At 39.3% G+C, this 27,456-nt stretch overlaps 1 protein-coding gene across 1 annotated transcript; it reads left to right on the top strand.

Moving 5' to 3' along the window:
* Nucleotides 1-1,541: 1,541 nt before the first annotated feature.
* Nucleotides 1,542-26,272, top strand: LOC132837237 (gamma-aminobutyric acid receptor subunit rho-1-like). Its single transcript, XM_060856953.1, has 8 exons — nucleotides 1,542-1,641; nucleotides 13,786-13,853; nucleotides 14,063-14,286; nucleotides 17,532-17,614; nucleotides 21,525-21,665; nucleotides 22,022-22,174; nucleotides 24,419-24,615; nucleotides 25,958-26,272. Exons 1-8 carry the CDS (start codon nucleotides 1,623-1,625, stop codon nucleotides 26,270-26,272), a joined length of 1,200 nt encoding a protein of 399 aa, XP_060712936.1. The 5' UTR covers nucleotides 1,542-1,622.
* Nucleotides 26,273-27,456: the final 1,184 nt, after the last annotated feature.

The following is a 27,456-nucleotide window of genomic DNA, read 5'->3' as shown; positions in this document are numbered from 1 at the left end:
GGGCTGCTTGTCCTGGAGCTTTGGAGGCTGAGGGGTGACCTTGTAGAGGTTTATAAATCATGTGGGGCATAGATAGGTTAAATAGACAAAGTTTTTTTTCCCTAGGATTGGAGGGCATAGGTTTAGGGTGAGAGGGGAAAGGTATAAAAGAGTCCTCACGGGCAATGTTTTCACACAGAGAATGGTGCATGTATGGAATGGGCTGCCAGAGGAAGTGATAGAGGGTGATACATTTGCAACGTTTAACAAGCATCTGGATGGGTATATGAATTGGAAAGGTCTCGATGGATATGGGCTGGGTGCTGGCAGGTGGGATTAGATTGGGTTGGGATATCTAGTCAGCATTGACGAGTTAGACCAAAGGGTCTATTTCTGTACAGTACATTTCTATGACTATGACCTGATCAGGTCCTAGAGATTTATCCACCTTTATGTGTTTCAAGACATCTAGCACTTCCTCCTCTGTAATAGGGACATTTTTGAAGATGTCACAAATTATTTCCCCAAGAAGGTTGATATGCAGGTGTAGTAAGCCGTGAGGAAAGCTAATGGCATGCTGGAATTCTTCTTAGTGAGAAGATTTGAGGGATGGCTTGCTGCAGTGATACTGGGCCTTAGTGAGGCCACACCCTGAGTATTGTGTGCAGTTTTGATTTTTTAGTATGAGTAAGGACATTCTTACTATTGAGAAAATCAAGCAAAGGTTCATCAGATGGATTTCCAGGATGGCAGGATTACATATGAAGAAAGACTGCATTGATTGGGCTTGTACACACTGGAGTTTAGAAGAAGGAGGGGGAATCTTATAGAAACATATACAATCCTGATGTATATGTTGATAGGCTGGATATGGGAAGAATGTTCACCATGTTGGGGAAGTTTAGAATTAGAGATTACAGTCTAAGAATAAGGGGTAAACCATTCAGGACTGAGATGAAGAAGAATTTTTTCACTCAGACAGTTGTGAACAGGAAGCTGTTGAGACCAGTTCATTAGAAGTATTTAACAGGGAGCTGGACATGGCCCTTGCAGCTAAAGGGATCAAGGGCTATGGGAAATGGGATATTGAAATTGCATGATCAGCCATGATCATATTGAACGGTGGTGCAAGCTTGAAGGGCCAAATGGCCTACTTCTGCAAATATTTTCTATATTCCTGTGTTTCTAAACATCAGAGTCAAACCTTTAGGTTTTGAAATTTGGAAACATTAATGATGGCTAAATTTTAGAATTTTCTTCTGTAATTGGCAATTGATAATGGATCAATTTTTATCATTAAACTGAAATTCTTCAGCTTTGTTACCTAAAAATGATAAGACATATGAAGCAAAGACAGGTATAGGGTTAGATATAGGTTACAGATCAGTCTTGATCTCATAGAATGGTGGAATTGTTTCAAGGGAATAAATTGATCTACTCTGGTTCTGAAAGTCAGACTGAATAGCTCAAGAGGTAGGAGAGGGAAAAGTATAGAGGCAGATCAACAGACATTGTTATTGTCTTTTTTATTAATTTATTACATTTTACCTTATAGTCCTATTCTGAAGAGAAGTGCAGATGCAACAAAATCTTATTTAACAAAATCTGAGCAACTTCTCAGAGTGGATGATCATGATTTCACAATGAGACCCGGATTTGGAGGTAAGAACCAACTACCATCTTTGCCTAAGCTTGCATCTTGCAATATTGTAAGACTAATGCATGCAGTTGACATTACCAGTCATATGTAAGTATAGTTGGATTTTTCAATTAAAAATGCAGTTTGAGTAGTTAATAGATGAATGACCAAACTAACACTTGAGAGTCCTTAAAAATTGAAAACAAGCTGAGTTTGTGTCCCTCAGAGATCGACTGAACTATGCTTTCAAAGACACTACTTCTGGCGAGACCAGCACTACTATCATACAGTACAATTCAAGATTAGCCTTCATTTCTATAGATGAGGGAACTCAGAAATTTAAAACAATTTTAAAGCGATTAGGACCCATTTAATATCCATAGATAAATACATAACATTTAAATAGTACTGTTCAATTTCCTCAATGCTCCACTGAAGGACATGAGATAAAAAGTTATTTTTCTGTTGATAGGTGGCATGGTGCAGTGAGCCAGGATTTCCGAATTCCAATGATAATGTCACATGGTTGGGTATAATTTTGCATTGATTACTGTCTGTAATCAGCACAGAGCAGCACTCCTGGAGGCTATTAAGTCACCACCCTACATTGGTTACCCTGGATGTTAAATGATAGACAAAATCACACCCTCAAATGGTGCATTTTCCCAGATAAGGGAGTCAGTTACACATGCACACAGAAAGTTACATTCTCTGACATTGATATCAGGAAGAGTTTGAACATCATTTACCCGCTTCTGGATTTCTGAGGAACGACAAAGGTGTGAAGGTATGTGTTAACTCCCATGGTGTCCGGAAATTATAAAGGAAATTAAAAAGTCAATTAAGAGCCACTTCAGCCTTCATTTCTAGATTTCACAACCAGGAAACCTGTTCCCCTGAAGCAGCACTGAGGCTGGAAGAGCTTCTCCTTGAAATTGAGAAGCTGGAACGTTTGGATCAGTTACTGTGATGAGCTGCAGACAAGGGTACTGAGAGGCTGCTGTTCGAGATAGTTTTTGGCAGGCAAATGTTAACTTTATGAGTGACACCTCACCCGTCTTGCACTTTCAGTCACTATCAGCTGCCCTTCCAAGATGTCAACATTCAGAAGCCTGGGAGCAGCTTTTGCAGCTCTACTTTATATCTGCTGAGGGTAAAAAACAGAGGTCACACCATTGCCATATCCTTTCCATACAACAAAGGGCAAGGACATCAAGATGTACATTTTGCAGGCGACATTATAGAGGTTTATAACATCATGAGGGGCATGGATAGGATAAATAGACAAAGTCTTTTCCCTGGGGTCATGGAGTCAAGAACTAGAGTGCATAGGTTTACAAAGTTAAAAATCACACAACATCAGGTTATAGTCCAACAGATTTAATTGGAAGCACTAGCTTTCAGAGCATCACTCCTTCATCAGGTCATAGTGGAGGGCTCAATAGTGGAGGGCTTCATCACCAGATGAAGGAGTGACGCTCCGAAAGCTAGAGTGCTTCCAATTAAACCTGTTGGACTATAACCTGGTCTTGTGTGATTTTTAACTTTGTACATCAGTCCAACACCGGCATCTCCAAATCATGGCATAGGTTTAGGGTGAGAGGGGAAAGATATAAAAGGGACCTAAGGGACAATTGTTTCACGCAGAGGGTGGTACGTATATGGAATGAGCTGCCAAAGGAAGTGGTGGAGGCTGGTACATTTGCAACATTTAAGAGGCATTTGGATGGGTATATGAATAGGAAGGGTTTGGAGGGATATCGGCCGGGTGCTGGCAGGTGGGACTAGATTGGGTTAGGATATCTGGTTGGTATGGACGTGTTGGACCGAAGGGTCTGTTTCCATGCTGTACATCTCTGTGACTCTATGAATCTACATAAATTCCCTCGGGCAGACAACACTGTTATCTGTGTGGCACATGGAATGTTTCTTATTAATACTATAGAAGCCACACAAGCCACATTGATATCAGCTATGCAAACAAATCTTCCCCCTAAAAGTTAAATGTTGCTAATTGCTAACAGTAATAAATCACTACCTCATTAAGATTATATCTTATTAGCACATATTCCAATTAATTATTATTGTATTGGTCTAACAACTTAGATAGGGATTTAAACGCACAGCAGTCAGAAAAAAACCCTTCATTTTGGAGTTACATTTTCATAATAATCAGTAGACTCTTTCAAAAAGGATTAAAGGAAATACAGTTTTGGCTCACTGGATTAGATTCTGCAGTAATTTATTTGACTTGCCTGAGTGACAGATGGTCTTTCAGATAATTTATTTTTTAAATAAAATAAGTGCATTTGCTTCAAATGAAACATCCCTAATGTTACCTTGCTAATGTTACACTTGTCTAATATTGTCTGGTACACTGAAAGAAACTGCAGTTGATCTTATTTTAAGCATATACGCTGTTGTCAACACTCATGATCACTCTCTAGGACTCATTAAAATCAATTTGAAAGCATTCAGTACCCATTTTGTGCTTAGTCTTATTCTGTTATTTTTATGTATTACTATGACTTCTTCTTATTTATTGCTCAATGGGAAATGTACAGAAGCTTATGAAGCAGCAGATAGAGATAACGCTGAAATTATTATTAATTTTGACAACATTTTACCTCTTGCCTTCTATAATGGTGCAGTCATTCTTGCAGTCATATTAAAGGGGTCTGCCATTAGGAGTTTCTCAGTGTTTCTGCTTTTCATCTTGATTTACAGTAATACAGTCATCTACTGGTCTTCTGACACAGGTCTCCTCTCGGCAGCATCATCTGTGAAACTTGGGCCACCTGAATAACACACAGTATTAACATCTTCCTCAGGCTCCCAATCATTCCAGTATATCTCTGTTGTCAAAGTACTTGTCCAATATCTTGGGTGAACTGTAATTTTTTAGTTAAACATTGAGAAAACTGGAACAATTGGCCTTGACTGTCTCATAAATGCTGTGCTCCTGATGTCCATTCTATCCTTCTTCCTGACCACAGTCACCTTCTTTACCACAAAAAATTAGCAGGTTGCGCCTCCATAACACCATCCAGTTAATGTAGTTTGCGGATGATACAACGATAGGTAGGAAGGCAAGAGGTGAGGATGGCACAAAGCATCCACAGAGGAATATGGACAGGTTAAGAGAGTGATTAAAAACTTGGCAGATGAAATATAATGTGGGAAAATGTGAGGTTATGAATTTTGAAAAGCAAGAATAGAAGGGCTGAACATTATTTAACAGAGAAGTCTGCAGAAAACGACAGCGCAGGGATTTGAGAGTCCTTGTGCATAAATCACAGAAAGTTAGCATACAAGTTCAAAGGATAATAGGGAAGGCAAATGGAATGTTGGCCTTCATTTCAAAGGGAATAGAATACAGAAATAGGGAAATCTTGTTAAATTTATACAAGGCACTAGTCAGACCACAGCTGGAATACTGTGAACCGTTTTGAGCTCCTTACCTAAAGAAAGATATGCTGGTATTGAAAGCAGTTGAGAGAAGGCTCTTCCCGGATGGTCTTACGAGGAGAAGTCGAGTACTTTGGGCCTGTACTGATTAGAGTTGACAAGAATTGAAGCATTCAAGATTTTTAAGGAACTTGACAGGGTAAATGTTTCCCCTTGTGGGAGAGTTTAGGAGTAGGACATAATCATAGAATAAGGGTTCCCACACTGAAGGCAGAAACGTGGAGGAATTTCTTCTCTCGGACAGTAATGACTTTACTGCAGAGGGCTGTCAGGATGTTAAGTACAGGCATTTCTTCTAGTTGCATTCCTATGTGATCCTAAGCTATACAAAAATCGCCACAACACAACTAACACGTAACAAGTTGGCGATGTAATTGCATTATAGCCAACACACATTTTAAAAGTTTGCGTTTTAGAAACAGCCTTCCATATTTACCCAATTGTGTTACAGCCAATTTGCGTTAATGGAAGAGGCATTATAGCAGAAGTGATTGTATATTCAAGGCTAAGGTAAACAGATTTTTAATATGGAAGGGAATCAATGGATCTGGGGAAAAATCAGCAAAGTGGAGTTGATGATGATAAAATCAGCCATGTTCTTATTGAATAATGAAGAAGACTTGATGGGCTGAATGGTCTACCTGTGCTCCCAAACTTTATGGTCTCATGGTATGGTGTCTCTTCAATATCCACTGAAACCCTCAACCATACTTTTGTTCTCTCTGGATGCGACTGCCCAAAACTTCCCCAAAGCTCTGTTGACTGTACCTTTGTCCGGACGAAGATTTGCTCACATATCCCCCCTATTAAGTTATATGCCTCTGATGTCAAATCAAGTGTAAATCACTTGATGGCCTTGTACTTTCCTATCTCTGTCACTTCCCCAACTCTAAACTGCAACCAGCCAAATCCAAGATTGATCTGACTCTCATCTTTTATGCTTATTCTATCATTTCACCCACCATTGGTGAAATGTGCCTCCAATTGGCCAATTCTAAGTTTGTAGAATTCTCCATAACATCCCTTTGTTTCTCTATTCCTCACTTTTCTGAGGCCAGGAAGGAAATGACAAAGTATACAGAATGGGAGGGAGGTTGATAATTGGGTAGAAACTGAAAATGTGTTGCTGGTTAAAGCGCAGCAGGTCAGGCAGCATCCAAGGAACAGGAAATTCGACGTTTTGGGCACAAGCCCTTCATCAGGAATGAGGAAAGTGTGTCCAGCAGGCTAAGATAAAAAGTAGGGAGGAGGGACTTGGGGGAGGGGCGATGGAGATGTGATAGGTGGAAGGAGGTCAAGGTGAGGGTGATAGGCCGGAGTGGGGTGGGGGCGGAGAGGTCAGGAAGAAAATTGCAGGTTAGGAGGCCGGTGCTGAGTTCGAGGGAATCGACTGAGACAAGGTGGGGGGAGGGGAAATGAGGAAACTGGAGAAATCTGAGTTCATCCCTTGTGGTTGGAGGGTTCCCAGGCGGAAGATGAGACACTGTTCCTCCAACCGTCATGTTGTTATGTTCTGGCGATGGAGGAGTCCAAGGACCTGCATGTCCTTGGTGGAGTGGGAGGGAGAGTTAGTGTTGAGCCGTGGGGTGGTTGGGTTGGTTGGTCCGGGTGTCCCAGAGGTGTTCCCTGAAGCATTCTGCAAGTAGGCAGCCTGTCTCCCCAATATAGAGGAGGCCACATCGGGTGCAGCGGATGCAATAGATGATGTGTGTGGAGGTGCAGGTGAATTTGTGGTGGATATGGAAGGATCCCTTGGGGCCTTGGAGGGAGGTAAGGAATGAGGTGTGGGCGCAAGTTTTGCATTTCCTGCGGTTGCAGGGGAAGGTGCCGGGAGTGGAGGTTGGGTTGGTGGGGGATGTGGACCTGACAAGGGAGTCACGAAGGGAGTGGTCTTTGCGGAACGCTGATAGGGGAGGGGAGGGAAATATATCCCTGGTGGTGGGGTCTGTTTGGAGGTGGCGGAAATGACGGCGGATGATACGCTGTATACGGAGGTTGGTGGGATGGTAGGTGAGAACCAGTGGGGTTCTGTCCTGGTGGCGGTTGGAGGGGCGGGGCTCAAGGGCGGAGGAGCGGGAAGTGGAGGAGATGCGGTGGAGGCCATCGTCGATCACGTCTGGAGGGAATCTGCAGTCCTTGAAGAAGGAGGCCATCTGGGCTGTACGGTAGAAACGTCAGGAAACGAAGACGTGGTATTTCTGCTTAGACAGAGTCAACAACAAGTACTTCGATGGCCTTTGGACAATGCCAAAAGAGGTCAGAGGCAATTAGTCAATTGAAATTCAAGCCAGGGTCAGCAGCAGGAGGAGTAGAAAATCTGAGAAGTAGTGATGAATTGAATTGTGGCCAAATAAATAAGTAGAAGCAAAGGTGACGTAACTAGATAACAGGAAAGGGAGAAGACAGGAGAGGAAGGCCCATGAAGAAAGAAGTACAAACAAAGTTTGAAGTTATTCATTAGGTCTTAAATGGCAACCAGGATGCATGGCCAAATGGACACAAAGGGAACTTGGTTAATATGGACATTGTGGAGATTAGAAAATATACCCCTTAGTCATAAATTGACTTTTCCTATTTGTCCAAATGCTTTTATCAAATGGATCATGAAGTTGTTACACTTAGTACCTTCATATTGTAATACCTAATTAAACAACTTTCTGACCACTGGTATCACTGGATCAACAACCTCACCAAATAAAGGCTGAGAACTGCCACAAAGCTACATCCATCTCCTGGCTGTAAGTACAACAGAAATGGAGGTACTTCTTTGTCCTAGAGTCATCAAACTCAATGCCACATTCAATTGCAAGCTCAATTTCAAACTTCACTCCAGTGTACCGTGAAAAAACAATTTGAATCCCAGTCGTATCACTAGCCTGTGTCTTTAAAATCATTGGAGTCAGTACCAATGCTGTCATCATCTGCAGATTCAGTTTCACCATGTCTCTCCTCCATCAGCTTCCACCACAATAGATTTAATAAATTGTGCTGAGCCCTACCTCCTACTACTATGGCCTACTGCATCCTTTCTCATCTTTAAACCAACGTCAATATCCCAACTCCCTCCAAACCATTGATTTTAAAATCCTCACTGGCATTTTGACTTTCTCCATAAACTTACTAATGAAATGTCCTCCAGCTCTACATACTAGCACACATTCTCCAATAATTTGAGTCTGAACAAATTTCCAATTGCCATCTTTCAATTACATCATCAACATTACAGCCATTAAACCATCAGAGTTAGGTTCTCTCAATTCCCTCCTAATACCTGTGCCTTAGATCTTCTCCAACAACTTCTTCCTGCCTCTTTGATGTTCATCTTGATAATCTCCCAGCAAACATTGCCCAAGTCTTGTCTGATGCCTAAAATGTTCTATTTGTAAATTGTCTCGAGTTTTGTTGCATTAAAATGGACATTTTTGCCTTTAAATATTAATGTTTGCTTTTGTTCACTTTGGGAAACCTTCAAGGATGGAGGAAAATGTTGCTGGCAATGGGTGAAATCTTCCCAGCCTTGTAAAGATGGCTTGAAGACTGACCCAGGAACAATATCAGAAATGAAGGTGTTAGCTTGTTCACATCTCTGGGTGATCATGCCAAGGAGGGGTTAACTGAGCACCAACAATGTGCCTAGCAGTAGAGTATAGTCAATTAGTCTAATTGAACCGCTGGTAAGGGAAGGGTGAAGATTCCATTGGGATCTTCCTGTCAGCAAAGAGAACTCCCTCTGAGTATACAGCCTGATCTGAAGGCACAAATTGATATGTACATGAGTATGAGCTAATTCCCATTTCAGGAACATGACTGCATGGCAACAAAGACTAGGAATTGAACAGACAAGAATGGAAAGGAGGTGGTGTGCACTAATAATAAGAGACAGGATCAGTATATTAGTTAAGGCAGGATCACAGATCAGAAGAACAATGTGTGGAATCTGTTTGAATGGAACTGAGAAACAGTGAGGGGGCAGCAAATGTATAGACCACCACATAGTAGTGATAGTGTGGGACATGCTATTAATCAGCAGATAAGAGAAACATGCAGTGTAAGTGACACAGTTATCAAGGATAACTTAAATTTGCACATGGGCTGAATAAAGCAGTTAAGCCCAAAAGCTGTGGAGATGTGTTTCTGCAGGGTGTTACGGATGGTTTACTATAAAGAACTAATTAGAGAACATACTATTTTAGATCCAATATCATATAATGAAAAGGAATAAATAATGATCTTCTTGAGAAATAACCTGGGAATGAGTGACCACAGGATAACAGAATTTTATATTAGGTCCAAAAATCTGTTCTGGGTCCACTTTTCTTTGTTATTTATACAAATGATTTAGATAAGAATATAGAAGGCATGGTTAGTAAGTTTGTGGATGACACCAAAATTGATAGCTTAGTACATAGTGAAGAAGGTTTTCTAAGAATACAAAGAGATTTTGATCAAATGGGTCAATGGGCTGAAAAATGGCAGATGGAGGTTAATTTGGATAAATACAAGGTATTGCATTTTAGTAATGACAAACAAGGGTAGGACTTATACAATGAATGGTAGGGTCTTGGATGTTGTTGTAGAACAGAGGGACCTAGGGTTTCAGGTACATAATCCTTTGAAGTTTGTGTCATATATAGACAGGGTGGTTAAAAAGGCATTTAGCATGTTGCCTTCATTGCTCAGACCTTTGAGTATAGGAGTTGGGAAGTCATGCTGAGGTTGTACAAGAATTGGTGAGGCCTTTTCTGGAGCACTGTGTCCAGTTTTGATTGCCCAGTTATAGGAAGGATATTATTAAACTGGAGAGGGTTCAGAAGACATTTACCAGGATGTTGCTGATTGTGGAAGATCCGAATTATAAAGAAAGGCTGGATAGGCCAGGACTTTTTTCACTGGAGTGCAGGAGGTTGAGAGGTGACCTGAAAGAAGTTTATAAAATAATGAGGGGTATACATATAATTAATGGTAGTTGTCTTTTCCCGAGGATGGGGGATTTCAAGACTGAGGGGCACATTTTTAAGGTGAGAGGAGAGAGATTTAAAAAAGACATGAGGGCAACCTATTTTAGACAGAGGGTAGTTCTTGTGTGAAATGAACTTCATGAAGAAGTGGTGGATCTGGGTACAAAAGCAAGTGCATGAATAGAAAGGTTTGGAGGGATATGAACCAGGAGCAGGCAGGTGGAACTAATTTGGTTTGGGATTATATTCGACATGGACTGGTTGGACCAAAGAGTCTGTTCCTGTGCTGTACAACTCTATGTCTCTCTGAGGTAGTTCACTCTGAAACAAAGGTGTTAAATTTGAATAAGGGAAATTATGAAGGCATGAGACATAAATTGACTGAAGTAGATGGGAAAATAGATTAAAAGGCCAAGACTGTTCATAGGCAATGGATAATCTTTAAACATAACTCACAGCAACTATACATTCCTTCAAGATGCAAAATGTCACAAAAAGTCGGTCAGTTGTGGCAAAGGAAGCTCAAGATTGTATAACATTAAAAGAAAAGGTCTTAAAAGTTCCCAGAAATAGCAGTAATTCTAAGGACTGGGAGATTTATAGAATACAACAAAAAATGTCCAAGAAAAAAATAAAAAAGGGAAAATAGAATATGAATGCAATGAAGCAAAACATATAAATAGACAGTAAAAGTTTTTTTATAGATATGTAAAAGGGAAAATGTTTGGTTAAGTTCATTAAAGGCATCGTTAGGAGAATTTATAAGGTGGAATAGGGAAATGGTAGAGAGGAGAGTTTTTAATGAGTGAGATACCAGGAATTTCTCAGAGATTTCCTAGAGATCTAAGTGGCAAGAAAGAATGAGGAATTGAAGGAACGTTGTACTGGCAAAATGAAAGGGGCTGAAAGTTAATGCATCCTCAAGACTTGAGGATCTTCATCCCAATGTGTTGATGGAAGTGGTTATACAGATCAAAGATACATTGGTAGTCATCTTTGAAAATTCTCAGATTCTGCAATGATTCCTGTGGATTGGAAGGTAGCACACTTAAAAAGGGAGTGAGAAAGTAAACAGAACTTTAAACCTGTTAGCCTCACATCAGTAGTAACGTAATTGCTAGAATTTAGAATGCTAGAAAGGATGGATATTTGGACACATGGTTGATAATGACTTCATTGTACATAATCAGCATGTATTAATGATTGGGCAATCATGTTTGATGAGCTTGTTACAGTTTTTTGACAATGTTACTAATAAAACTAATAAGGGAGAGCCAATGGGTGTAGTATACTTAGAATTCCAGAAATAATGTATTGGTGTGAATAAATGATTATCTCACAGAGGGAAAAGAGAGAGTAGAAATAAATGGATCATTCTCACATTGGTCAGCTGTGACTAGTGAGGTACTGGAAGGGTCTGTATTTGGGTTTCATCTGTAAACAAAACGTATTAATGATTTGGAGCTGGGGAACCAAATGTTTCTAAATTTGCAGATGATACAAAGCTAAGTGGGAATGCGTGGTGTGAGAAATATATTAAGTGGCTTCAGGATAATTTTGACAGGCTTAGTGAATGGGCAAGAACATGGTAAATGAAATAAAATGTGGAAAAATGTGAGGTTATCCACCGTGTTATGAGAAACAGATGTACACAATATTTCTTAAATGAAAAGAGGTAGATGTTCAAAATGTTCTAAGTGGCCTAATCAATAAGCCACTGAAGGCTAATATACAGGTCCAACAAACTATTAGGAAAGGTTAGCTTTTTTTGCAAGAGGACTTGAGCACAGGAATAGCAAAGTGTTGCTTTAATTGTCGAGGAGCTTGATTAGATCATACCTGAAATACCATGTGTAGTTTTGGTTTCATTATCTCAAGAAAGATATTATTGCCATAGAGGTAGTCCAGCAAACTTTCACCAGAATTGTTCCTGCAATGGTGCAATTGCCCTAGAAAGACAGATTGGGCAAACTTGGCATGTAATCTCTTGAGTTTTGAAGCATGAGATCTAATTGAAATTGACAAAATACATCAAGGGATAGATAGGATAGGTGCAGTTAAGATGTTTCTCCTGGTTTGGGCATCCAGATCCGGGAACACAATTTAACAACAAGAGCAATTGCACTCAGGTATGAGATGAGGAGGAAGTTTTTTACTCAAAGAATTGTGAACTTTTGAACTCTCTACTGCTGAGGGCAATGGAAGTTCTGTCTTTGCATATGTTTAAGGTAGAAATTAATAGATTTCTGATTATCAAGTTTATAGAGATGGCACGGGTAAAAGGTATTGAATGGTTTGATCAGCCATGAGCATACTGAATGGCAGAACAGGGTCATCAGGCTGAATGAACACAGCAAGCCAGACAGCATCAGGAGATGGATAAGTTGATGTTTCAGTTGTAACCCTTCTATACCTGAAACGTCAATCTCGACCTACTGATGCTGCCTGGCTTTCTGTGTTCTTCCAGCCTCCTGCTAGTCTACCTTAGATTCTAGCATCTGCAGTTCTTTTGTCTCTCGCCAGGCTGAATGACCAATTTGTGTTCCTATGTTCCCATGTATCATTGGAATCTTACACTCTACATATTGCACCCAAGGGTGGGAAGAGACCACTATCCACCTTCTTCTGGAATGTGCCTTTGCTAAGCTGCTCTTTATAAAAGTGTGTTACTTTGTCAAGGTCTATCTTAAACATCTCCATGAGACAAGGGATACATCGAGATAAACAACTACAACTGGAGAATTATCACTCAATAAAAGGTGCTTTTTGGTCTGCCCATTACTTTTCGTTTTCTAATGCAAAGAGTTAACTATCACTGCACATTGTTGACTGACACATCACAAGATCCAAATGTTGAAGGACGTACTCAACTAGGCTGTTGCAAAGGCACAATGTGGAAACACCATTAATTTAGTCTTTCTGTCATGTACATATGCTGAGGGATTGGGAACTGTGACAATTCTCACAAATCCATGTGTTTGATTTGAAATTAACATTTCTAGGAGAAAATGAGGACTACAGATGCTGGAGATCAGAGCTGAAAATGTGTTGCTGGAAAAGCACAGCAGGTCAGGCAGCATCCAAGGAGCAGGAGAGTCGACGTTTCGGGCATGAGCCCTTCTTCAGGAATCCTGAAACGTCGATTCTCCTGCTCCTTGGATGCTGCCTGACCTCCTGCACTTTTCCAGCAACACATTTTCAGCTTTGAAATTAACATTGTAAATATTGATTGTAATAGTAAATGTAATGAATCACACAGTTTTGGAAGAAACAGAGTTACTTACACTTGCCATAATGTCAATGTTAAATGGTTATGCAAAGTGCTTTCATGAAGTTTATGAAAAAAACAATGTTTTGGAAAAAAGACTGGCCTGTACATATGAGGAACTTGCCCACCATCCAAGTGGCAATTAATCAGAGGTTTTGCTCCCTGGGGATCATGCCTAGTACTCAGCACAGACCCAGCAGGGTATTGAGTGAGAGATGGTCCTGACAATAATCTGCTGGTGGAAATTTTGATCCGATTTTACATTTGAATAAATGAAAGTGCTGTTTCTTCCAAAGGTAAATTATACTGTATTAATTCACAACCTGTGGTGTGTAATGCAAAAGCTTGATTATAGGATAGGGTACAAAAATCCTCTGCTGATCTGTGAAACAAATTCAGTTTTGATTTAAAAATCGAACAAATAATACTGCCTGACAGATGCACCTATAATGTGCCTTTTTCCCCTCCTGCAGGTCCTTCAATACCTGTGGGTGTCGATGTACAGGTAGAAAGTCTGGACAGCATCTCAGAAGTGGATATGGTAATTCATTAAATTTGCACAATGTATCAGCACTCTTTGTCTATGTATTCACATGTTGTGTTAAAATTATTTAATTCGAGAGCATAAATAAATTGATGGATCAGTGTGGTGACCTATTCTCAAATTGCTGGCTTGAAGAACACAAAACACCATCTGTGGTTAGCAGAAACGTAATCTGATTATTTTGTGTCTGTCACATTTTCTCACAGGACTTTACAATGACACTATACCTGAGGCATTATTGGAAAGATGAGCGCCTTTCATTCCCAAGCACTAACAACCTGAGTATGACCTTTGATGGGAGGCTGGTCAAAAAGATCTGGGTTCCTGATATGTTCTTTGTACATTCAAAGCGATCCTTTATACATGATACAACCACAGACAATATCATGTTGCGTGTTTATCCTGATGGAAAGGTATTGTACAGTTTGAGGTAAGCAGACAAAAAAGAAGCACAGTGCATGCAATAGCAACCTGCATTAAGGGAAAAAAATTGTTATTCATATCACCTGTGTTTATTTTTGACAAAGGATAGTTTCTTTTATAAAAATCAGATCCTATTTCAAATACAACAGGAATCCAAACATCAAATAACACATTACTTAGTAGAGTCTGTAGCAAGAAAGAATAGGTTGATTACCACTTCATGTTCTCTCTACACTTGTTCCTCAGATTTATCAACGAAAATATCTCCACTGAAATTCAGCTAGGGTGTCACATGTTCATCGGACAACATCAAATTCTTTAAGTTTGTAAATAATGTGCACAATTACAGAAAATATATTTCAAAACACATGACACAAATTATGCACAATTGTTGGAATTTTGTGTTCAACTTTGCAACAGAACCACAGAAGTGGTACAGTGCAGAAGTAGGCCATTTGGCCCATCATGTTTGCAGCAGTTCTCCAAATTAGAATCATGACTTGGGCCACTCACCTGAATTTTTCCCATAACCGTGTACAATGTTCCAATTTAAATAATCACCTAATGCCCTCTTTAATGCTCTAGTTGAATCTGCCTACAGTACTCATATAGGCAACACATTCCAGAAAAACTGGGCTCTCTACAAGGTCTCTCTCTCTCTTCCCAATGCTGTGACTTTAACCACGATTCATTAGAAACCCTGTTTAAAAGCAAATACTCTGGGGGTGTTGAGGAAATTACTTAGTCTAAGACTTCAAAACTTGTTTCAAGAAGCTTTATTTTTCGTGATTTCACAGGGAGAATGCTACAGTTGTTCCACTGCTTCTGCACTCTGTTGAGCTGAACAGTCAGCCTATGCTTGCACACTGATACAAACAACTTTGCTTACATTCTGCACTTTACAATAATTCAAGATAAAGATAAGCACAGTGCAGCTATTGCCTTGTTTCTCAAGGACAGAGAAGCTAATCAGCGTTAGAAGCACCCCCACTAACGAATCTATGATATACTCCATATATTTCATCAGATTATAATTACAGAACCTCAATCTTTATTTCCAGCAGTATTTTCCCTCTAAAACGAGACGCTGACAGCCAAGATACCTTTTACTTTGGAGGGATTGGTCCGGGTGCTGGCAAATGGGACTAGATTATGTTGGGATACCTGGTCAGCAAGGACGAGTTGGACCGAAGGGTCTGTTTCCATGCTGTACATCTCTATGAGTCTATGACTCTAAATATCCCTCATGCAGCAGTATGCCAAGTTCTTACTACATCCACAAGGGGAATGTTTACACTAATTCACCAGATAGAAACTTTTGGGGTCAAATGGATAGCCAGTTTTAAACCCGGCCCAATATTTCCTTCCTCTGATTGCAAAAACTATTGTTATTCAGAGGGAGAAGAGATCAAAACCTAACCCCTATCTTATTCTGGAAAATATGAAGGTAACAAAATTGAGGGAGGAGATGACTTGTTCATTTTGATGCAAGCTATCTGCTGTGTCACACCACCTAGGATACAGCATTGGAAATCAAGCCCCACTCTTCCAGAATTGAACATTTGTTAAACCACTGAATTGTCCAATTTTATCTAACTGCTAAATTCAAGTTTCAAGAATATGCACAGCTGATCTGTTTATCACTAACAAGAAAATCACTATTTATTGCAAACAGTTTTAATGAATGGAAAGAAGGAAACATGAATTCCTAACTTATAACTCTATAAATTGTACTCTAATACTTTTAAAATATTTCCATACACATACAAAGAGACAAGACACAAATATCACAGGGATATTTGTGAAGGGAACAAAAAAATTGACCACAAAGAGACTGATTAGCAAGGTTAGATCTCATGGAATACAGTGAGAACTAACCATTTGGATATGGAACTGGCTCAAACGTAGAAGACAGAGAGTGGTGGTGGAGAGTTGTTTTTCAGACTGGAGGCCTGTGACCAGTGGAGTGCCACAAAGATCAGTGCTGGGCCCTCTACTTTTTGTCATTTACATAAATTATTTGGATGCAAGCATAAGAGATACAGTTAGCAAGTTTGCAGATGACACCAAAATTGAAGGTGTAATGGGCAGCGAAGAGGGTTACCTCAGATTACAACAGGATCTGGACCAGATGGGCCAATGGGCTGAGATGTGGCAGATGGAGTTTAATTTAGATAAATGTGAGGTGCTGCATTTTGGGAAAGCAAATCTTAGCAGGACTTATACATTTAATTGTAACGTCCTAGGGAGTGTTGCTGAACTCAGAGACCTTGGAGTGCAGGTTCATAGCTCCTTGAAAGTGGAATCGTGGGTAGATAGGATAATGAAGGCGGCGTTTGGTATGCTTTCCTTTATTGGTCAGAGTAGTGAGTACAGGAGTTGGGAGGTCATGTTGCGGCTGTACAGGACATTGGTTAGGCCACTGTTGGAATATTGCGTGCAATTCTGGCCTCCTTCCTATCGGAAAGATGTTGTGAAACTTGAAAGGGTTCAGAAAAGATTTACAAGGATGTTGCCAGGGTTGGAGGATCTGAGCTATAGGGAGAGGCTGAACAGGCTGAGGCTGTTTTCCCTGGAGCGTCAGAGGCTGAGGGGTGACCTTATAGAGGTTTACAAAATCATGAGGGTCATGGATAGGATAAATTGACAATGTCTTTTCCCTGGGGTCGGACAGTCCAGAACTAGAGGGCATAGGTTTAGGGTGAGAGGGGAAAGATATAAAAGAGACATAAGGGGCAACATTTTCACACAGAAGGTGGAACGTGTATGGAATGAGCTGCCAGAGGATGTGGTAGAGGCTGATACAATTGCAACATTTAAAACGCATTTAGATGAATATATGAATAGGAAGGGTTTGGAGGGATATGGGCCGGGTACTGGCAGGTTGGGATATCTGGTTGGCATGGATGAGTTGGACCGAAGAGTCCATTTATACATTTGCAGCATTCTGGGTAAGGTTGCAGCTAACTGGTAGAAATAAATTCAATCACTTGATGGAAACTACCCATTGACATCTCAACAGCTCTGGCAGCTGTGTCATTGGTGGGTGGGGGGTAAGGGGGCACATTATTTACAGAATCCCCTGGGTGGGAAGTCTCATCCACTGTCAAAACCAGCAGCATTAAATTCACAGATTGGTGAGCACAGAGCTGGAAGTTGAGATTCTTTATGTTAACTGCTCACTGCTAAACATTACTATACTTGCATTTTAATTGAAAGCAATAGTCACAGTACTTAATATGTTGCTTGCAGGGTTACAGTAACATCAATGTGTTACATGGATTTCAGTCGTTTTCCTCTTGACACCCAGAGCTGCTCGCTGGAAATTGAGAGCTGTAAGTCAGGCATTGTGTCACATCACATCTTTAGAATTTTACTAAGATTGCTTGTAGCTACCATCTTATCACCTCAGCACAAAATTGCATAGCAAATTCATAACGTAAATTAACCTCTTCTAAATATGAAATAATTCTTTATGTTTTGAACACTGCTTAACATTGAATTAACTGGAAGATTTGAGTTAAGTAGGTGAAAGCCATAACATTGACTTTTCATATGGAAATACCAATTGTCTGAGGTAATTTTGGCAGAAGGTCCCTGAAAATCTGAAGGACAATTAGGGATGGCCAACAAATGCTGGCTATATCAGCATCAGTCACATGCCTTAAAAAATAATATAAAAAGAAATGAGGATGGGTGAGGCTCCTGCCAGATTCAAAGGGGGTTCAAACTAATGATTCCATGAGGTAAAGTGAGTACTGAGGGACTTTCCACTGGAACGTCAGCAGGTCACCAGTAGTAGCCATCCCTGTAACTGTTATGAGGCCATAGATGTCACTGAAAGTGGGTGAAGCAACTTTACATGTTGGAGTGAAGAGTAACTGGAATGGCCCATCACAGTCCCATATGGAATATCTAGACCTCCGCGACCTCAAGTAGCCTCCTTTCCAGCACAGAGCCACTGGGTTTGTTTATAAATCTTAAACAATCGTTATCATATTTCTTTTAAATTTTTAACTTAGTCATCAATCTTTTCCCATTCTGGACAATGTGTCTGCCATTGCATCATCTTCACCAGCCAATGTGAGCGAATTCAGTAATTTGTCTTATGTTAAACTGCAACATTATCCGTAGCTTCTTGTTTAAAAGCAGCAGCACATTTTAAAATGCACAAGACAAAACTCCTTGCATCAGACGGAACAGTTTTTGCAGAATCCTGAAGATTTACTTTATCACTTGCTGCTTTCATTTGTTGCCAGCAAATTGGGTTCTGTGCTGCCCAATCTTTATAGCAGACAGGCACTGCTTTATATGCAAAACAGGCAAGCAGTCAACTGATGTCACCTAAATGAGCCTGGACATTAAAATCTGAAGGCCATTTGACTCAAACTGAAATGCTGTTTGCTCCCACCAGGTTTTCCCTGGGAGCAAAACACAGGCCCCTCTGCCAATTATGTTTCAAGTCAATGGCACACTTCTGTAATATTTCTTTTCATAAGAATTTGACAAATGTTAATTTCTGAATAAGTAGATTTAACTTCATGTTTTAAAATGTTAGCTGTTATTCAAACTTTATTTTCTAATACAAAAGCAAATTACTGCAGATGTTGAAAATCTGAAATGGAAACAGAAACTACTGGAGAAACTCAGCAAATCTGGCAGCATCTTTGGAAAGAGAAACAGAATTAACTTTGCAAGACAAATAACTCCTCTTTGGACTCAAATTGCTAATTCAGCTTCTCTCCATACAGGTGCTGCTAGGCTGCACTTTTTGTTTCTATTTTCTAATATTTACTTGTCAATGCATTCATTGGAATAGTAATATGGAAACTTTAAGGGCTGATATTATAAATGGAACCTATTAACTCCAACTGTCACAATTTTTTAGAGTTATTTAGTTAGCAAGACAGTACTGTACCCATGATAGTTCTTTTAGAGATATGTAATCACCCCATTCACCCCACTATATCTTATTAGACTTGTATGTTTATTTTCCTGAAGTTCCCATCCAATTCTGAAAGATATTACAAAATTCACTTCCACAAACTTACCCAAAACCATATATCCATGTCTAACCATTTCATCAACTGAATAGAACTACTCTTTATTGCTTGCCTTATCGAAACCTGTGAAAATCCATACATATCTTCCAAATTTCCTCTCAACATCCTTTCCTTCAAAGTGAACAAACCCAACTTCTTCAAGTAAACTTATAGCTAAAATCCCTGGAATCATTCTGGTCAACCTCCTCTGCATGTTTTCAAGAATCCTACTTTCCTTCCTAAAGTGTGGAGACCAGAACTGGATGCTTTACTCTAGTTGTGGCCTCAGTAAAGTAAATGACATTGTGGGTCTACTTACAACACATGGACTGCAACTTTTCAGGAAGGCAGCGCACTCCCATCTTCTCAAGGGTAACAAGGGATAGGCAAAAACTATTGGTCCAGTCAGTGATACTCAAATCATCTGAATGATTTTTTAAAAACAGGTTCAGCTTAACTTTTGTCATTTTGTCCTTGATTCCTGTATTTATGAAGTGCAAAATCTTATAAACCTTGCTAACTGCTTTCATTTCATACAATATATTTCATTTTAAGATTTTGTTCTTGCTGTGTCGTCCGCCATTGCATCTACTAAACTGTGAATTACTCACTGTATTGCAAAGTTGTATTCTGATGTGTCTTTGTTAGCTTTTTAATAAATCCATTCACTGGATGTGAGGATCACCTGCAAGGCCAATATTTAGAACATAGAAAAGTACAGCACAGAACAAGCCCTTTGGCCCACGATGTTGTGCCGAGGTTTAATCCTAATGTAAAATATAGTAACTTAACCTACACATCCCTCAACTCACTGCTATTCATATGCATGTCCAGCAGTTGCTTAAATGTTCCCAATTACTCTGCTTCCACCACTACAGCTGGCAACGCATTCCATGCATTCACAACTCTCTGCATAAAGAATCTACCTCTGATGCCTCCTTTATACCTTCCTCCTAATATCTTCAAACTATGACTTCTCGTACCAGTCAATCCTACCCTAGGGAAAAGTCTCTGGCTGTTGACTCTATCTATTCCTCTCATTATTTTGTACTCTTTGATCAGGTTTCCTCTCTTCCTCCTTCTCTGAAGAGAGAAAAGTCCAAGCTTATTCAACCTTTCTTCATAAGGCAAGCCCTCCAGTCCGGCAGCATCCTGGTAAACCTTCTTTGCACCCTCTCCAAAGCCTCTGTATCTTTCCTATAGTAGTTTCCGACAGAACTGTACACAATATTCCAAGTGTGATCTCACCAGGGACTTGTAGAGCTGCAGCAAAACCTCGCGGCTCTTAAATTCGATCCCCCTGTTAATGAAAGCCAAAACACCATATGCTTTCTGAACAACCCTATCCACTTGGGTGGCAACTTTGAGGGATCTATGAACTTGCACACCCAGATCACTCTGTTCCTCCACACTGCCAAGAATCCTGTCTTTAATCCTATATTCAGCATTCGAATTCGACCTTCCAAAATGCATCGCTCCACATTTACCCAGGTTAAACTTTATCTGCCATTTCTCAGCCCATCTCTGCATCTTGTCTATATCTATTTATTGACCATCCCTTATTATCTTTGGGAAAATTAGGGGAGGTCTATGAATACAACTCCAGTGCAATGCGGGAGGGAGTTCCAGTTTTTTGACCCAGCAACAGTGAATGAATGGGGATTTTGTTCCAAGTCAGGATGATGTGTGGCTTAAATGAGAACTTTTATGTGGTGGTGATCCCATGTATCTAATGTCTTTGTCCTTCCAGATGATAGAGCTTGTGAGTTGCTGCAATTCAGCTTGTAGACGGTAAACTGTGCTGGAGAGAATGATTGTTTAAAGTGGTGTTTGGGTGCATCTTAAATTGGCTATTTTATCCTAGTGGTGTTGATGTTCTTAAGTGTTGTTGAATCTACATTCCTATAGGCAAGTGAACTGAATTCTAGACATTTCCGCCCGCTGCCTTGTAGATAGCAATCAGGCATCATGGACTCAGGAAGGGATTTGCTCACTGCGGCATTCCCAGCCCCTGACTTGTTATATTAGCCATGGTAGCTATGTGTCTAGTCCAGTTACTTTTCTGATCAATGGTGTGTTTTTAGTTTCCATTGAGAATTTATTACATCTATACATCTCATCACATGTATAGTTACCTCAGCATTTAATTAAATCCCATCTAATCTAACCAAGTTACTAAACGACATTGTCTTTTTCTCTTCAGATGCTTACACTGATGATGACCTCATGCTGTACTGGAAGAGTGGTAATAACTCATTAACGACAGATGAAAAGATTTCTCTATCTCAGTTCATGATACAAGAATTTCACACAAGCACAAAGCTGGCCTTTTATAGTAGTACAGGTCATACACTTTCTTTTCAACTGTTCTTATTTTCAATTCATATTTTAATTTGCTTATTTTGTTATTTAAGTCAAAATGGTTACCATCTTGGATACTTGCCGAATCTGCATGTTTGATATTGTTTTGTCCAACAATGTGTGACAGGCACTGTTCTGTACTCTTTGGAAAGCCACATTGTTTAAATTATAGAATGCCGGACAACCCTTTTTGCAATGTGTGTATTTTTCTACTGTCATCTTAATAGGTTATTTTACTCAGGTTAAACTGAAAATGCTATTTATGAAATCCCCTTTTGACAGCATTGCTGCATTAATGCAACATAATAATGATTATTTATCTCCTATGTCAACCCACAGGTTGGTACAATCGCCTGTACATCAATTTTACACTGCATCGCCACATTTTCTTCTTTTTGCTGCAGACCTATTTTCCAGCGACTCTGATGGTCATGTTGTCCTGGGTATCATTCTGGATTGATCGCCGAGCGGTCCCTGCTCGTGTTCCATTGGGTGAGATAAAGAAAACTAAAGCTACATCAACATGGCTTTGTGCATGGGAAATTGCATCTCACAAACTTGATTGAGTTTTTTTGAAGAAGTAACAAAGAGGATTGATGAGGCCAGAGTGGTAGATGTGATCTATATGGACTTCAGTAAGGTGTTTGACAAGGTTCCCCATGGGAGACTGGTTAGCAAGGTTAGATCTCATGGAATACAGGGAGAACTAGCCCTTTGGATACAGAACTGGCTCAAAGGTAGAAGAGAGAGGGTGATGGTAGAGAGTCGTTTTTCAGACTGGGGGCTTTTGACCAGTGGAGTGCCATAAGGATCAATGCTGGGTCCACTACTTTTCATAATTTAAGTAAATGATTTGGATGTGAGCTTAAGAGGAAGTTTGCAGATGACACCAAAATTGGAGGTGTAGTGGACAGCGAAGAAGGTTACCTCAGATTACAACAGGATCTTGACCAGATGGGTCAATGGGCTGAGAAGTGGCAGATGGAGTTTAATTTAGATAAATGGGAAAGCAAATCTTAGCAGGATGTATACACTTAATGGTAAGGTCCTAGGGAGTATTGCTGAACAAAGAGACATTGGAGGGCAGGTAGTTAGGATAGTGAAGAATTCATTTGGTATGCCTTCCTTTATCGGTCAGAGTATTAAGTACAGGACATTGGTTAGGCTGCTAATATAGAAGCAATTCAGGTCTCCTTCCCATCAGAAAGATATTGTGAAACTTGAAAGATTTATAAAGATGTTGCGAAGGTTGGAGGATTTGAGCTATAGGGAGAGGTTGAATAGGCTAGGGCTGTTTTCCCTGGAGTGTTGGAGGCTGAGTGTTGACCTTATAAAGATTTATAAAATCATGAAGAACATGGATAAGATAAATAGACAAAGTTTTTTTTCCCCTGTGCTGGGGGAGTCCAGAACCAGAGGGCATAGTTTAGAGTGAGAGGGGAAAGATCTAAAAGAGACCTAAGGGACAATGTTATCACGCAGAGGGTGGTACATGCATGGAATGAGCTGCCAGAGGAAGTGGTGGAGGCTGGTACAATTGCAACATTGAAACGACATTTGAATGGATATATGAATAGGAAGGGTTTGGTGGGATATGGGCCAAGTGCTGGCAGGTGGAACTAGATTGGGTTGGGGTAGCTGGTGGGCATGGATGAGTTGGACAAAAGGGTCTGTTTCCATACTGTACATCTCTATGACTCTAATAAGATGCAATAAAACTTTGTGCAAGCATAAACGGAAGTGCAAAGAGGAAGGCAGGTAAAACTGTTAGTGTCAGTTTGACACTGGAGCCAGGGTGATCTTTCTGTCCATGTCTGTGACTTGCAAACAATGTTTCTGGGTAGTTTGTTCCCTTGTACCTCCATAGCTCCAGGTCCTTTTGTCTTAAGGTAGAAAGCTAATTGGCTCGTAGTTTGTTTTCACTTTCAACGTTGCATGTATCTCTCTTCAGTTAACTTGTGGCCTGTTCTATTTTTTTTCAAATTCTTGCACAACTGCTGTTGTCATTGTTACATCATGACATATACATCACTACCTCATTACTCAACCGATTCCTCAACACATCCTCTCAACCTTTCAAGTAACACCTTTAAACTATTTTCTTAAACTATTTATTTTGCCATCATTTCCCTACAATGTTCAAGCTTCAAATGTCAAGCCAATTTTCTGAATTTATTGTGCACAGATTGAGAACAGCATCCTCTATCATTGTAGAATTGTTGAATATAGTTACATAGTTGCAGGGCAATATTTGTTCAATTTTCCTAAACGTTACCGCTATAACAATACTGCAGTGATTAATTGCTTAATTACAAACTTTTCTTCAATTATTACCATTATTCTTTCTATTCACTTCATTGTCCTCTTGTCTTTGCTCCTTCTAAGATCCTCTATCTCAAAATTAAGACACTTCAATTCATATCTTTATTTAGTTCTCTTCATTTCCCTGGATCTGAGGACTGTGCATCTGCCTCAGTTTTCAATTCCTTCTGTAATCTAAAAGATTTGCAGCCCAAGTTTTCTTCCAATTCTTCTTAAGTTAGTTTATATCCAACTTTGTTTTGTTTTACATCATCAAAGTTATCTTGATTCTTCTTTCGAGTTATGTTTAAAGCAAAGCTAGTAGATAACTGAATATATTTGCATCAATGCAACAATCTATCATTAAATTTTTGCAATCTTCTTGATTCTGAATTGTGTCATTTTATAGTACAACTTTTCTCTCTGTAATTCCAGGTATAACAACAGTTCTAACGATGTCCACTATTATCACGGGTGTGAATGCTTCCATGCCAAGGGTTTCGTATATTAAAGCTGTGGACATTTACCTGTGGGTTAGTTTTGTGTTTGTCTTTCTCTCAGTGCTGGAGTATGCAGCTGTGAATTACCTAACCACAGTACAAGAGAGGAAAGAAAGAAAACTTCGGGAAAAGGTGAGAAAATTATGTACTTGTGAACTACTTTTGTTTTGTATCCTGGAATCAATATATTGGTTATGTTCTGTCCATCCTGAGTATCTTAATGCTTTGCAAGAATAATTCTTTAAGGGTATCCTTTAAACAAGGATAAAAGAGAAAGTGTTGCATTTTTAGAAAGGGTCTGATGAAAGACCCTTAAGTGTTGACTCTGTTTCTGTCCAAAGCTGCTGACTGACAATTGAGGAGTATTCCATCACACTCCTGACTTGTATGTTATAGATTGGTGGACAGGAGGTGAGTTACTCGCTGCAGAGTTCCCAACCGCTGAACCACACTTGGTTCAGATTTCCAGCATTTGCATTATTTTGCTTTTGCACTTTTTAAGAATGTCACCTCCTCTCTTGGAAAGGCCTTAAAATACTTCACCCAAATTGCCTCAAACAAAGAATGGCATTCATAGCAATTATTTGTGCAGTGTAACTTATAATAAGATAAATAAGTAATTAATAGTGGAGTTGCCTAAAAGAGAAATCAGAAATACTCAGTAGCGCTACAGGATATTAGGCTTTTGGTTTAATAACTGGGTAAAAACAAAATTCCCCGACTACCCATACAAAAACATGCATTCAGATTATATGCCCCTCTGGCAAATGGGGGATGGGATTTGAATCAACAGTCTTTTCATCCTGTTATAACTTGAGCTAACTGGAAAGTAGTTTGACAACCTATCCTTGATGGGATGTTTCAAATTAAAGATTAGATAGATGTCAAAATCATTCTCTAAATTTTTATTTTTAATTGACAATCCTTACTTCAAAATTATTTTCTACAAATTATTGTAATTAAAAGTAATGCATTTTTTAAAATTCCCAAATTTAAATTGCATAATGAATAGGTTCAGAAGTGAATATTACATATTTGACTTATACCAGAAATTAAAACACAGCTAACTCAAATTTTGTGCTAATGTCTTCATTGTTGCATCTCATCTTTGTCAATTTATACACCACCTTATAAAATAATTAGATCAATGAATGACATTTGATAATAGGCAACAGAATGAATAGACTTCTCTAAGTTGGCTACAGTTTCCAACTAAGTTCAGGGATGTAGATATGGACTTTCCTTTGTTGCTCTGTAATGTGTACTCTTTATTTTATGGTCTGTTTCTGAATTTTTGACAATATTTAATCTGCTAGATGACTAGCGCTTTTTGTAGAATCATATGCACAGGAAGCCCTCTCATCCTTAATGGTATGCCAATCTTTTGGAAAAGATACTATTTAATCATGGTTCCTTGTTAGTTTTTCAATGTTCTGCAAAGTATTGTTCTTTAAGATTTGATCATTAATATAAGCTTATCACCTTTCAGCTACCTTGCACATGTGCAATACCACAGCCAAGACCATTAATGGTAGAACGCACATATAGTGATGGAGAAGTCAGCAACCTGGCTGAATTTGCTGAACCTGATTATATGCCACAAAATGGAGAAAAACAGGACAGAGGGCTGGTCAAGCCGCCAATTGCTGATGAGCCAACTGAAAACAAGGAAAAAATCTTAAGCAGATACATTTGGATTGACACACACATTATTGATAAATACTCCAGACTGATATTTCCAGTTGCTTACGCTCTTTTCAATATGATATATTGGTCTATTTACTCATAAAACCTGCTATATGCAGAAATTTCTAAAGTCTTTCTTACCTCCTCAGGAATAACTCTTTGGGAGGGGGAACATTTGTGTGCTTTCTAAATTCAAACTATGATAGGATCAAGTCAAAAGCACAATCAACCATATTCCATTCTTAAATACAGCAAGAAGAACAGGTTATGTGTGAGATACAACTGAGCAGTTTTGAAGTTCTTTTTTAATTCAAAGCCAGCTGCTTGATTATGCAAAACATTGATTGTAGATGATTTGGTTTAAATCATTTTAGATGTACTTCAGATTGAGTTATTTTGTTCTGATATTTGCATAGACACATTGCTTCTTCCAATACAAGATCACTTTGAAAGTTTCTAAGTGTCTTCCAATATAGATGAGAAAATGTCCATTTATTCTCATTTCCTATTTTTATTAAAAACATTATTTTTAAATGAGTGAATGATTTGGAGGATTGAGTGAAATAGATAATGTACTCCATGACATTGTTTACTTTTGACTCACCACAGATTTTGGTCAACCATCTGCTGGTAGGCATTCACACAACTATTGATGTAAACACTGTATGCTTCTATAATAAAGATTATCTATCTAATTATCTGGAGTAACAACACAGCAATCTAAAATTCACATCTTTGAACTGAATATTAGCAAAGAACTACAGGTTTAATACTGGTTAAGTATTGAAATAAACTACAGTACTAAATAGATTTCTGTATGTTTTAGTGAAGTCTCAGGTGACGATTACGCATTCTGATTCTTCCTAATCTAATGAAGTTTCAACTACGGATTTTAGGAGGTTCTGTGAACGGCCATCCTGAATGCAGTGAAGCGACTATAAAATTAGGAACCCAAAGTGCTGCAGATAATATTCTATAGCAAAGAAACATGAGCACTTTCCACAGAAAGAATAAAGAGTTTAAACCTTACTGTAAATTCTGAATGGGTGCTTTGCTGGTGGCAAGACCCGACTGAGCTGACCTATATGGAGGCTGATGAATCTTTTGACCTGGGCTGGCTGAAGTTGTATTGTTAAAGATCTTATACTGCATCAAACCATGATTAGACAAACAGAACTACTACTTAGGTGTATATTCTCTCCTATTGCTTTACTTCTTACAGCTTTGAGGGTGTCGCATTCTTTTTATATTATTTTCCAGTAGTATTGCTGCTTACTGCTGCAACTC

Source organism: Hemiscyllium ocellatum, chromosome 3 (assembly GCF_020745735.1).
Source record: "Hemiscyllium ocellatum isolate sHemOce1 chromosome 3, sHemOce1.pat.X.cur, whole genome shotgun sequence".
NCBI lineage: Eukaryota > Metazoa > Chordata > Chondrichthyes > Orectolobiformes > Hemiscylliidae > Hemiscyllium > Hemiscyllium ocellatum.
The sequence above is the reverse complement of the archived record's forward strand: the minus strand, read 5'-3'. Positions and strand labels throughout refer to the sequence as shown.

Coding starts and splice junctions, on each gene's coding strand:
- LOC132837237 (XM_060856953.1), top strand. Junction 21,666..22,021: donor GGCCTTTTATAGTAGTACAG/GTCATACACTTT, acceptor GTCAACCCACAG/GTTGGTACAATCGCCTGTAC. Junction 24,616..25,957: donor AAAGAAAACTTCGGGAAAAG/GTGAGAAAATTA, acceptor CATTAATATAAG/CTTATCACCTTTCAGCTACC.